The 14,193-nt window shown below is 39.6% G+C and overlaps 1 protein-coding gene across 1 annotated transcript; it reads right to left on the bottom strand.

Moving 5' to 3' along the window:
• Nucleotides 1–6,120: 6,120 nt before the first annotated feature.
• Ctsm (cathepsin M) lies at nt 6,121–11,533 on the bottom strand. The gene is made up of 8 exons (NM_181378.3): nt 11,470–11,533; nt 10,069–10,196; nt 9,640–9,762; nt 9,401–9,547; nt 8,759–8,983; nt 8,235–8,397; nt 7,528–7,645; nt 6,121–6,503 (listed from the first exon to the last, which is right to left on the bottom strand). Exons 2-8 carry the CDS (start codon nt 10,192–10,194, stop codon nt 6,404–6,406), a joined length of 1,002 nt encoding a protein of 333 aa, NP_852043.2. The 5' UTR covers nt 10,195–10,196; nt 11,470–11,533; the 3' UTR covers nt 6,121–6,403.
• Between the last annotated feature and the right edge of the window lie 2,660 nt (nt 11,534–14,193).

Here is a 14,193-nt window from a genome sequence, read left to right as displayed (position 1 = left end):
ACCTTACTAAAGCTCAAAGCACACATTGCACCTCACACAATAATGGTAGGAGATTCAACACCCCAATCTCATCAATGGACAGATCATGGAAACAGAAATTAAACAGAGACATAGACAGACTAAGAGAAGACATGAACCAAATGGATTTAACAGATATTTATAGAACATTTTATCCTAGAGCAAAAGATATACATTCTTCTCAGCAACTCATGGTACTTTCTCCAAAATTGATATAACTGGTTATAAAACAGGCCTCAACAGATACAGAAAGATAGAAATAATCCATGCATCCTATCAGACCACCATGGGCTAAAGCTGGTCTTCAATAACAATAAGGGAAGAATGCCCACATATACATGGAAGTTGACAGCCTGGTCAAGGAAGAAATAAAGAAAGACATTAAAGACTTCTTAGAATTTAATGAAAATGAAGGTACAACATACCCAAACGTATGGGACACAATGAAAGCTGTGCTAAGAGGAAAACTCATAGCGCTGAGTGCCTGCAGAAAGAAACAGGAAAGAGCATATGTCAGAAGCTTGACATCACACCTAAAAGCTCTAGAACAAAAAGAAGCAAATACACCCAGGAGGAGTAGAAGGCAGTAAATAATCAAACTCAGAGCTGAAATCAACCAAGTAAAAACAAAAAGGACCATAGAAACAATCAACAGAACCAAAAGTTGGTTGTTTGAGAAAATCAAGAAGATAGCCAGACTAATGAGAGGACACAGAGAATGTGTCCAAATTAACAAAATAAGAAATGAAAAGGGAGAAATAACTAAAGAATCAGAGGAAATTCAAAAAATAATCAGATCCCAGTACAAAAGCCTATATTCAACAAAACTTGAAAATCTGCAGGAAATGCGCAATTTTCTAGACAGATACCAGGGACCAAAGTTAAATCAGGAACAGATAAACCATATAAACAACCCCATAACTCCTAAAGAAATAGACTCAGTCATTGAAGGTCTCCGAACCAAAAAGAGCCCAGGTCCGCACGGGTTCAGTGCAGAATTCTATCAGACCTTCATAGAAGACCTCATACAAATAAGATCCAAACTATAACACAAAATTGAAACAGAGTGCTAACGAATTCCTTCTCTAAGGCACAATTACTCTTATACCTAAAACGCACAAGGACCCAAAAAGAAAGAGAATTTCAGACCAATTTCCCTGATGAATATCGACGCAAAAATACTCAACAAAATTCTGGCACACTGAATCTAACAGCACATCAAAACAATCATCCACCATGACCAAGTAGGCTTCATCCCAGGCATGCACGGATGGTTTAATATACGGAAAAACATCAACGTGATCCATTATATAAACAAACTGAAAGAACAAAACCACATGATCATTTCATTAGATGCTGAGAAAGCATTTGACAAAATTCAACACCCCTTCATGATAAAAGTCCTGGAAAGAATAGCAATTCAAGGCCCATACCTGAACATAGTAAAAGCCATATACAGCAAACCAGTTGCTAACATTAAACTAAATGGAGAGAAACTTGAAGCAATCCCACTAAAATCAGGGACTAGACAAGGCTGCCCACTCTCTCCCTACTTATTCAATATAGTTCTTGAAGTTCTAGCCAGAGCAATCAGACAACAAAAGGAGGTCAAGGGGATACAGATCGGAAAAGAAGAAGTCAAAATATCACTATTTGCAGATGATATGATAGTATATTTAAGTGATCCCAAAAGTTCCACCAGAGAACTACTAAAGCTGATAAACAACTTCAGCAAAGTGGCTGGGTATAAAATTAACTCAAATAAATCAGTAGCCTTCCTCTACACAAAAGAGAACAAGCCGGGAAAGAAATTACGGAAATGACACCCTTCATAATAGACCCAAATAATATAAAATACCTCAGTGTGACTTTAACCAAGCAAGTAAAAGATCTGTACAATAAGAACTTCAAGACAATGAAGAAAGAAATTGAAGAAGACCTCAGAAGATGGAACGATCTCCCATGCTCATGGATTGGCAGGATTAATATAGTAAAAATGGCCATTTTACCAAAAGTGATCTACAGATTCAATGCAATCCCCATCAAAATACCAATCCAATTCTTCAAAGAGTTAGACAGAACAATTTGCAAATTCATCTGGAATAACAAAAAACCCAGGATAGCTAAAACTATCCTCAACAATAAAAGGACTTCAGGGGGAATCACTATCCCTGAACTCAAGCAGTATTACGGAGCAATAGTGATAAAAACTGCATGGTATTGGTACAGAGACAGACAGATAGACCAATGGAATAGAATTGAAGACCCAGAAATGAACCCACACACCTATGGTCACTTGATTTTTGACAAAGGAGCCAAAACCATCCAAAGGAAAAAAGATAGCACTTTCAGCAAATGGTGCTGGTTCAACTGGAGGTCAACATGTAGAAGAATGCAGATCGATCCATGCTTATCACCCTGTACAAATCTTAACTCCAGTGTATCAAGGACCTCCACATCAAACCAGACACACTCAAACTAATAGAAGAAAAACTAGGGAAGCATCTGGAACACATGGGCACTGGAAAAAATTTCCTGAACAAAACACCAATGGCTTATGCTCTAAGATCAAGAATCGACAAATGGGATCTCATAAAACTGCAAAGCTTCTGTAAGGCAAAGGACACTGTGGTTAGGACAAAACGGCAACCAACAGATTGGGAAAAGATCTTTACCAATCCTACAACAGATAGAGGCCTTATATCCAAAATATACAAAGAACTCAAGAAGTTAGACCGCAGGGAGACAAATAACCCTATTAAAAAATGGGGTTCAGAGCTAAACAAAGAATTCACAGCTGAGGAATGCTGAATGGCTGAGAAACACCTAAAGAAATGTTCAACATCTTTAGTCATAAGGGAAATGCAAATCAAAACAACCCTGAGATTTCACCTCACACCAGTGAGAATGGCTATGATCAAAAACTCAGGGGACAACAGATGCTGGCGAGGATGTGGAGAAAGAGGAACACTCCTCCATTGTTGGTGGGATTGCAAACTGGTACAACCATTCTGGAAATCAGTCTGGAGGATCCTCAGAAAATTGGACATTGAACTGCCTGAGGATCCAGCTATACCTCTCTTGGGCATATACCCAAAAGATGCCCCAACATATAAAATAGACACGTGCTCCACTATGTTCATTGCAGCCTTATTTATAATAGCCAGAACCTGGAAAGAACCCAGATGCCCTTCAATAGAGGAATGGATACAGAAAATGTGGTACATCTACACAATGGAATATTACTCAGCTATCAAAAACAACGACTTTATGAAATTCGTAGGCAAATGGTTGGAACTGGAAAACATCATCCTGAGTGAGCTAACCCAATCACAGAAAGACATACATGGTATGCACTCATTGATAAGAGGCTATTAGCCCAAATGCTTGAATTACCCTAGATCCCTAGAACAAAGGAAACTCAAGACGGATGATCAAAATGTGAATGCTTCACTCCTTCTTTAAAAGGGGAACAAGAATACCCTTGGCAGGGAAGAGAGAGGCAAAGATTAAAACAGAGACTGAAGGAACACCCATTCAGAGCCTGCCCCACATGTGGCCCATACATATACAGCCACCCAATTAGACAAGATGGATGAAGCAAAGAAGTGCAGACCGACAGGAGCCGGATGTAGATCGCTCCTGAGAGACACAGCCAGAATACAGCAAATACAGAGGCGAATGCCAGCAGCAAACCACTGAACTGAGAATAGGACCCCCGTTGAACGAATCAGAGAAAGAACTGGAAGAGCTTGAAGGGGCTCGAGACCCCATATGTACAACAATGCCAAGCAACCAGAGCTTCCAGGGACTAAGCCAACACCTAAAGACTATACATGGACTGACCCTGGACTCTGACCTCATAGGTAACAATGAATATCCTAGTAAGATCACCAGTGGAAGGGGAAGCCCTTGGTCCTGCCAAGACTGAACCCCCAGTGAACGTGTTTGTTGGGGGGAGGGTGGTAATGGGGGAGGATGTGGAGGGGAAGACCATATAGAAGGACAGGGGGAGGGGTTAGGGCGATGTTTGCCCAGAGACCAGGAAGGGGAATAACAATCGAAATGTAAATAAGAAATACTCAAGTTAATAAAGATTAAAAAAAAAGACCAATCCAACTTAAATTACAAAAGAAAAAAATCCCCAACCAAAAGAGCCCAGGACCAGATGGGTTAAGTGCAAAATTCTATAAGATCTTCATAGAAAACCTCATACCAATACTGTCCAAACTATTCCACTAAATACAAACAGATGGAACACTACCAAATTCCTTCTATGAAGCCGCAATTACACTTGTACCTAAACCACACAAAGACCTAACAAAGAAAAAGAACTTCAAACCAATTTCTTTTAGCAATATCGATGCAAAAGTACTCAATAATATTCTTGCAAACCAAATCCAAGAACAAACCAAAACAATCATCCGTCATGATCAAGTAGGCTTCATCCCAGAGATACAGTGATGGATCAATATACAGAAATTCATCAATGTAATCCACTATATAAACAAACTCAAAGAAAATACCACATGATCATTTTAATAGATGCTGAGAAATTATTTGACAAAATTCAATACCCCTTCATGATAAAAGTCCTGGAAAGATCAGGAAGTCAAGGCCCATACCTAAACATAGTAAAAAGCAATATACAGCAAACCTGTAGCTAACATCAAACTAAATGGAGAGAAACTTGAAGCAATCCCACTAAAGTCAGGGACTAGACAAGGCTGCCCACTCTCTCCCTACTTATTAAATATAATACTCGAAGTCCTCACCAGAGCAATCAGAAAACAAAAGGAAGGGAAAGGGATACAAATTGGAAAGGAAGTAGGCAAAATATCACTATTTGCAGATGATATGATAATATACTTTAGTGACCCCAAAAGTTCCACCAGAGAACTACTAAGCCTGATAAACAAATTCAGCAAAGTGGCTGGGTATAATATTAACTCAGACAAATCAGTAACCTTTCTCTACTCAAGAGATAAAAAGGCTGAGAAAGAAGTTAGGAAAATGACACCCTTCACAATAGTCCCAAATAATATTAAATACCTCAGTGTGACTTTAACCAAGAAAGTGAAAAATCTGTATGACAAGAACTTCAAGTCTCTGAAGAAAGAAATTGAAGATCTCAGAAGATGGAAAGACCTCCCGTGCTCTTGGATTGGCAGCATTAATATAGCAAAAAAGGCCATTTTTGCCAAAAGCAATCTACAGATTCAATGCAATCCCCATCAAAATTCCAATTCAATTCTTCATTGAGATAGAAAGACCAATTTGCAAATTCATTTTGAATGACAAAAAAATCCAGGTCGGCAAAAACAATCCTCAACAATAAAAGAACTTCTATGGGAATCACCATCCTGGACTTCAACCAGTATTACAGAGCAATAGTGATAAAAAAAAAACTGTATGGTATTGGTACAGAGACAGGCAGGTAGATCAGTGGAATAGAATTGAAGACCCAGAAATGAAACTACACACTTATGGTCACTTGATCCTTGACAAAAGAGCTAAAAGCATCCAATGGAGAAAACATAGCATTTTCAACAAATGGTGCTGTTCAACTGGGACTCAAAATGTAGAAGAATGCAAATCAATCAACTCCTATCATCCAGAACAAAGCTTAAGTCCAAGTGGATCAAGGACCTCCACATCAAACCAGATACACTCAAACTAATAGAAGAAAAGGTGGGGAAGAATCTCAAACAAATGGGCACTAGGGAAAATTTCCTGACCAAAGCAACTAAACTTTTTTCCTTAATTTCCTAATGCTGTACACAAGAGCTAATTGCCAGAGCCAGGAATATTTTACCACAGAATAGCAAACAGTTAAAGAGAGTTAATCACCAAAAGTCATCAGGTTTTGTCCCTGTTCACCAATTCTACTCTTCACTGCCTTCCCCTGATACCCAAAATGGAGGACAGGCTGAACTCCACCAGAATTGGAAACGATTTTTATCAACTCCACATCTGATAGAGGACTGATACCCAAAATATATAAAGAACTCAAGAAATTAAATACAAGAAAAAAATCAAAGGTAAAAAAATGGGTTACAGATCTAAAACTGAGAATTCTTAATAGAGGAAACACAATTGGCTGAGCAACATTTAAAGAAAGCTTTATTTTTAAAGATTTAATTTCTTACACGAAAAATAAAAATAACACTGTTATAGAAAACAAATACAAACCAATGTATGGCATCAGGTACAGCAGTGGTCATGTCTTACAATAGTAAACATATCACAACATTCACCTCACAACTGGCCTTCCAATGACTGCAGTGTCTTACATACACAGGAATGGCCAGCTGATTGGAAATGGAAGTGCCTCTTCTCTACATGTTGTCTTCTGTTCTTTCCTTCCTTGTCACCACCAGGCAATTCACACCCTTGGATAAAGGGCATATGTAGCAATTCCACAGTGGTTACCCTGGTCTTTGGCAATCTTCATATAGCCTCTGTTGCCCCATTTATTTCCCATGCTGAAAGAAATCATGTTTTCCACTTAGTAACAATTACACACTGCAGTGGATTATTACAATAACTCCTCATTTGAACACGGAGCCAGATGTCAACTTAATAGAAAGCATGAGAAAAAGCAGAGGTTGAACTCATAGGCAACCAAAAATTATCTCAAACATGACTGTGAAAATAGCAGCAAGGAAATGATAAGACAACTATCATAGGTGGCTGAGAAATAACGATTGTCATATTTTAGAAAATCAATGGCACAGGCATGATATTAGCACCCAAGGAAACCAGTGGATGAACACTGTGATCTTGCAGTGTGAGCTGGTTGTGTGAACTGGTTGTTAAAGCTGTTGAGATACAAAGATGGTCACACTCTGCCATGCAACAGGAAAGACTGAAAGTCAAGTTCAGGCTCCCATTGAGAACCAAGATGGGGGCTGGAGATGGCTCAGTGCCTAAGAGTGTGAAGACAAGGGCTCCCACCCAGCGCCAATGTCATTCAGATCACACCTCCTCTTACTGGAGTTTCAGGTAATGTACCATTTTTAGGCCTCTGAGGGCATTTGCCAATGTAAAGCATCCATTCATATAAACATACATATAAATAAAAGTAATAAAACTTTGTGAAATGCCAGGTAGCCTTAACTGTCTAAATTCCCAGAGGCCGGACATAACTGGGATAGAAAGGGTAGACACAATAGGCTGAGTGACCTCTAGGATCAGCAGAATTCCCTGCCTCTACTGATTAGTGGAGGACAACTACAGAAGACAACTGGTGTGAATTTATGGTCTCTATATAAGCAAGCACACAGACAAGTGTCCACAAACATGTATCTATACACACGCAAGCACACAGTCAAATCAGTCCATGTGCACACACACAACTCACATACATAAGAGAAAATAAAGTAAAAGAAAAAAGTTTTGTTTAATTTAAGTGGAACAATAATTTCTAGGACTTCTGAAAACTCTCAATAGAAATGGAAAAAGTATCTCCTTCTAACTACAAATATAAATAATTTTGGCAGTTTATACCTGTTCTTAAGAATCCAGTACTTCCTGCCATCTGATTCTTCTCCTACAAATCCATAGCCAACCAGTAACATAGCATGTGTGACAACAGAACTACTGCAGTTTGGCTCATGATATATACCTGAAATATAAAATGCATAAATCAGTGAGACCCAGGAACATGATAAGGACAATGGTAAACAACAATAAGTGAGCTATTTCTGATTTCACTGAAGTGACAGACACTCCACTAACCATGCGATCAGTCATTGACAGGAATCCTGATATAGAATCATTATCATCTAATGGTCCTCATTAGAATCCAGAGACATCTAAGTGATCATGAATGTGCATAGATGATGATTCATTCACATTTTATGTTTTTACTGATAGAACCCCTTTGCAAGCAAGCAGCCCTGACCATAACTTATTTAATTAAAGACTCTCATTAAGTTATTCAAGAAATGCCATTTCACTAAAATCATAAAACCATACCACATAATGGGAAATTAAGTTAAAAAGTAAATTTTATGGATTATGCATTGCTGACATGCCAGGGAGAGGTCATATCAAGTACAGATGATATGCAAGATTATGGAATGGATAGCTATAAAATATGCAAACCCACATAAATACATCACATTTTATATTTTGAAGAATGATCTGTTAAACATAAATGCCATGAAACATCACAGATTTTTCAACCAATATCCAAAAGGGCATATGCTTACCATTTCTATAGAACAGGAAAGATTCATGCCTTGCATCAATCGCAACAGAAATGGGCCCTAGCGTCGCCACAGCATTCATTAATGCATCCTCATTCTTTGGGACAAACTCAAAGTCTGTGATACTAGCAGTAGAATTATCTGGATGGTACCTGCAGGATCCTTCCTTGAAAACATAAAGAGTTAAAAGACCAGGTTACTTCTCTCTGGGCCCCTGTGGAACAAGAGGCAGGACCACATTCTGGTCATTGCAGCTGAGTCTCCCCACAGCTAGGCTTTCATAATCATGCCAGGAAATAAAAGCTACTGGGAGATTTGGAACTTAAAGTCATGTTATCAATGACACCCATTTCAGTCTCACAGTCAATAAGAAATTTTCACAGTGAAGAAATGAATATTTTATATAAGGACTTTACATGTTCTCCGTGTACATAGAAATAGAATCAGCTACATGGCAACCATATCAATTGGCACGACTGCAAAGACAATACTGCAATGACATGACAATAGCATAAAAATCTACCTACCTTTTCTTCATATGGATAGGTTGCCTCAGATTCCAGACCTCCATTTTCCTTCACATACTGCAATGCAAGGTATGTATTGCCTAAATAACAGCCCAGGTTGCCTTGAGGTCTAGAGCAGTCCACCAGGTTCTGTACACTCAGAGGGATCAGTTGACCTGTTTTCTGGAACATCTGTCCTTCTATGGCACCAGCCACAGAAAAAGCCCAACAAACATTACATCTTCCCTAAGTGGAGAACAAGAGGCAATCATTCAAAAACAAATGGCAACTCCAAATCAAACAGCTGAATACTATATCAGAAAATGAACAACTGGCAGCTGAGGGAAGTCTGTCAAGGGAAGGTCAGTCTTCTTCAGAGACTTGCCTGCTGGTGGTTTGCTCATGCCAAAGCACTCATCGATATACATGTGCATAAGGGCAGGTTATAGATAGCAATGAAAGATGACATGAAGTCTAAAGATATGATGGGGGACAGGAGAGGGAGATGTAATGCTAAGGTAATGGTGGCTGGAAATGATTGATAAGCCTTGTATAAGAGCACAAGAAGAATAAAATTTTTCATAAAAATTGCTCAGTCCACGCAGACATGCCCCTTCCCAATTTCCTGTGGCTGAGGAAGGTGGGCATGTGACACAGTAATACCTGTCTCCGCACAGGGGTAACATAGCCTCTCTTCCTCCAGTTTATAAAGTTGGGCACGTTAACAGCCTGACGTTTCTGTACACTGTTCTCTTTCTTGACAGTTGGGATTGGGATTTCAATCATTAATTTCCTGAATTCTTCAATTGTCTTTAAGGAAAAAATACATGAATTATTGAAAAGCAAAAACACCAATGAATTGAAGAAAAAATACATTGTGATGTTATATATGTCACAGTCACCATGTCACCAAAAGCATTCATTTCCATAGTGAAACCATGCTTCCCTAGGCCATTCTCCCCATTGTGCAGTTTGATCTTTTTCATATTTTCTTCCCATACTGCTCTCTTCTGTCCTTCTTCCTCCTGGAAATAAAAATAATAGGTTTTAACCACTGTAGAAGCTTACCAAGTACTTGCTGCATTAAGTAAAGGAGAGAGAGAGAGAGAGAGAGAGAGAGAGAGAGAGAGAGAGAGAGAGAGAGAGAGAGATCTCAGGACACTGAAGCAAACTATTTACGACATGTCTAGGAACAGAGATCCTAACCACCCTAAGCTCACCTGAGTTTATGTAATTCTTCAGAAAAGTGCAGTTTCTATAACCCTATTATGCCCATAACCCCCATCAGCAAGCTCTCTGTGTTCCCTCTGGACAGTTCCAAAATTACTAACCAGGCTGTATGTTTTTTCATATTTTATTTTCCATTTCTGCCATTCAGCATCCAAAACGGGATCAGGTGCTGGTGAAGATGAGATCAGTCTCAAGCACAGGATGGCCAGAAAGACAGCAGGAGTCATATCTCAAGTATGCAAAGAGGGAAGAGAAATGAAGGCGTGATTACACCAACACTTTTAAATGACTTCTTACTCCTTCCTGAGAAACAAAAACATTCATGGTAGATAAAATTATTTTAACCCTTCTCCCAAATATTTATCCAAAGATTTTGGAAATTACTAGATATATATTTGGAATGAAGGCTCAGTGAATAGCATTTAGTTTTTCCATAAAGAAGCACAACACCTGGAATAATTAGAGAAAGGAGAAACTTCCATCCAGACATAACATATGAGAGATAAATATATAAAGAAAGAAGAAAGAAAGAAAGAAAGAAAGAAAGAAAGAAAGAAAGAAAGAAAGAAAGAAATAGATGATAGGTAAGTAGATAGACAGACAGATGATAGATGATAGATAGATAGATAGATAGATAGATAGATAGATAGATAGATAGATAGATAGATGACAGATAGATAGGAAGATAGATAGATAGATGATAGATAGATAGATAGATAGATAGATAGATAGATAGATAGATAGATAGATAGAGATGCAGCACATGACAACAATTCTAGGAATGCAAACTGCATCTCTACTAGAAACTTAAGATAACAAAGTTCAAAATTTATGCATCTATGTACTTATGACATAGGTAACAGGATTTTTATACAGAAAAGCTTCTCTTACATAGCACAAGGTTTCCTCATGAATTGGGGCCACACAACATCATATTCCTGCCTGACATACATCAATAGGTTGGCTTGTTTGAACATTGCCCACCCTTAGGTCTTTGGAATAACATACATTACCTCAGTGAGGAAAGAGTTACACAGAAAAATCATTGCCAGACAGAGCCACCACTAAAGAGGAGGTACTGGAGAAAGCCACTGCTGGGATTCCAGATTAAGATATGCTGGATCTGCTAAGCCACACCCTCTATAGTTCTTGCCTAGAGACACACTACCTGCTACTACATCTTTTCATGCCAACCATGTAAAGCAGCTTTTTATCCAGTGGTGATATGCAAGAAAATTATCTCTGTAGGCTCAGGGTAAGATGACTATGTTCCTGCTTTATATGGTACCAGATGTCACTCTCTCCAGACAGAATCAGATTTTCAGTGTAATGGGAACCTATGTGAATCTAAACATAAGAGATGTTGGGTTTCCTTACTCTATAGCTTCCCCACCATTCTCTACCTTCACATGGCAGGATTACTGAAGTTAAAAAAATATTCTCATTACTGGGTCACTGATTGGGTAGCCATGGAGTTTCTCAAGGCTCTCTCCCATGGACACTTACTTTTCTGCCCTTGTGGATGTAGGACCTCACCTGTGGTGACTGCAGCTGCCCTGGTGTACTGCACAGCTTTCCAAAGGTTACTGAATTCCCAAGATCTGGACCAACAACACTTTATTCAAGTGTTAAATCCCAACTCTCTGGCTAGTTAGTCCCACCCTTCAACCTTGGCCCTCTTCTGCTTTGCTGTGCAGTGATATGATTGGCCTTCAGGCTGAAGACTTACTGCCTCCAAGCCTCAAGATTTCAAACTCTAGGCTCTAACTAGATCTTATCCTGCTTGTCCTGAAAGGGTGACTGTGGGCCAGACAGTTAGTCAATCACTTCATACGTGACATTTTGCATGATGACTGGCTCAAGGAAAAAATGGTTTTCTTCATAAACTGGTACCACATTTACTGTTTAATCTACAGCTAGAATGAGATTCTATGAGAACACAAACATTGGAATGACTTTTTCCTACACTCAAGGTATAACATTTGTGACTTTCATAGAAATCTTTGGGGGAAGCTGATTCTCAAATAAGACAAAATTCAAGACAAAAAGCTAACAAACAAGGTGAATTTTCTTGCTCTCTGAGTCTACTGAAACTGTCTGTCCTTTCTTTACTTCGATTTAAATGGAGAACCTATTTGTAAGAAATATAAAATGTCAATCTTTTCACTGGGAAACACATATATCAGCTGAAACACCTGAAAGTTCCCACTTTTACTACGTATATGTACATCTCAGTGACCTTAGGGACAATAGCAATGCTGTTCAAGTATCACCAAGTAGATCTCTGGAATGATTTCTTTTTCTTTAGAGAAACTCTGGATTTCTTAAACAATAATCCTCTAATTCATGTCCCCAACCACCATACCCCTCACTTCAATAGCTCTGTTTAGGAATTTGCCTTACTATCACCATGTTGGATTTTGCTTACCATCACCATATTGCAAGGAGGTTCCTCTGTACCAGTATTGAAAGTGGACCACTTGGAAAGAAATTAGTCCCCAGAAAATACTGTCAAAATACGATCCTTTATTAAGGTTTTATAATTTTCTAGTTAGTCAATTTCTAGTATATGGTATCTTAGGGGTTCTATTGCTATAAAGAAACAACAGAGCCATGGTTGTTCTTATAAAAGAAAACATTTAATTGAGATCCTTACAATTTCAGAGTCTATTTTAGTCCATTTCTCTCATGGTGACATGCAAGCAGACATGGTGACAGAGAAAGATCAGAGAGTTTATATCTTCATCCACAGGAAAAGAGTAACACAATGGGAATGGCTTGAGCATCTGAGACCTCAAAGCCCAACCCCTAGTGACACACCTTTTCAAAAAAAAAGTCACACCTAACTCTACAAGGCTACACCTCCTAATAATTCCATTCTTTATGGGTCTATGACAGTCATTTCCATTCCAAATAGCACACATAGCGATGATGTCATATTCTGTTTGTCCATTGACTGTGACAGTTTCTGCTTCTTTAGATCAGGAAAGCAATGTATGTTACCAGTCAACCCTATAACCTACACTATCCAAAGTAAAGTACTCAAATTTAAACTTCAGCAATATGTTTTGAAATATAGAAGAAATGCTGAAGCATCATTAATAAAAAATACATGTTACAGCTGCGGGACCACAGGTAAGACCAACTTTTCTGCACCAAGCAACCTGACTGGTGGTCTCAGGACACACAAAGGCAAAATTACTCTGGGACCTGACACTTCCGGTTTTTAGCGGAATTACCAACCTTGCTGATCCCCGCCCACAGCTCACTGCTCCCAAACCCCATGGGAGAGAGAGCTCACCACGAGGCCCTGGCCCAGGAGGAAATTGTATACAGCCTCTGGGAACCTGAAGATACGGGCACTGGAGCTGCAGGTCCCCCGCACTCCAGACACCTCCGGAACCTGAAGGGAATGGATCAACAGTTCTCTGCACCCAAATCCCGTGGGAGGGAGAGCTAAACTTTCAGAGAGGCAGACACACCTGGGAAGCCAGAAGAGACTACACTCTGCCCACATTTCTGACTCCAGAGGAAAACACCTGACCCATCTGGGACCCTGGTGCACTGAAGTTCCCAGAAACGGCGGTGCAGATCTTCCTGGTCGTACGGGGGCTCCGGGAAAAGGCGGCGCAGCCCTCCTGGTCGCAGCCCTCAGAGAGCTCAAAAGCAACACGCCACAAGGAAACTTGAGCCACTGGACCACAGGTAAGACCAACTTTTCTGCTCCAAGCGACCTGCCTGGTGAACTCAGGACACAGGCCCACAGGAACAGCTGAAGACAGGTAGACAGGAAAGACTACATGCCCGAAAGCAGAACACTCTGTTCCCATAACTGGCTGAAAGAAAACAGGAAAACAGGTCTACAGCACTCCTGACACACAGGCCTATAGGACAGTCTAGCCACTGTCAGAAATAGCAGAACAAGGAACACCAGAGATAATCTGATAGCAAGAGGCAAGCACAGGAACCCAAGCAACAGAAACCAAGACTACATGGCATCATTGGAGCCCAATTCTCCCACCAAAGCAAATACTGACTATCTAAACACACCAGAAAAGCAAGATCTAGATTTAAAATCATATTTGATCATAATGCTGGAGGACTTCAAGAAAGACATGAAGAACTCCCTTAGAGGAACAAGAATACCCTTGGCAGGGAAGAGAGAGGCAAAGATTAAAACAGAGACTGAAGGAACACCCATTCAGAGCCTGCCCCACATGTGGCCC

This window comes from Rattus norvegicus, chromosome 17 (assembly GCF_021556685.1).
Source record: "Rattus norvegicus strain SHRSP/BbbUtx chromosome 17, alternate assembly SHRSP_T2T, whole genome shotgun sequence".
Classification (NCBI taxonomy): Eukaryota; Metazoa; Chordata; class Mammalia; order Rodentia; family Muridae; genus Rattus; species Rattus norvegicus.
Note: the sequence above shows the minus strand (reverse complement) of the source record. Positions and strands in the feature narration are given on the sequence as shown.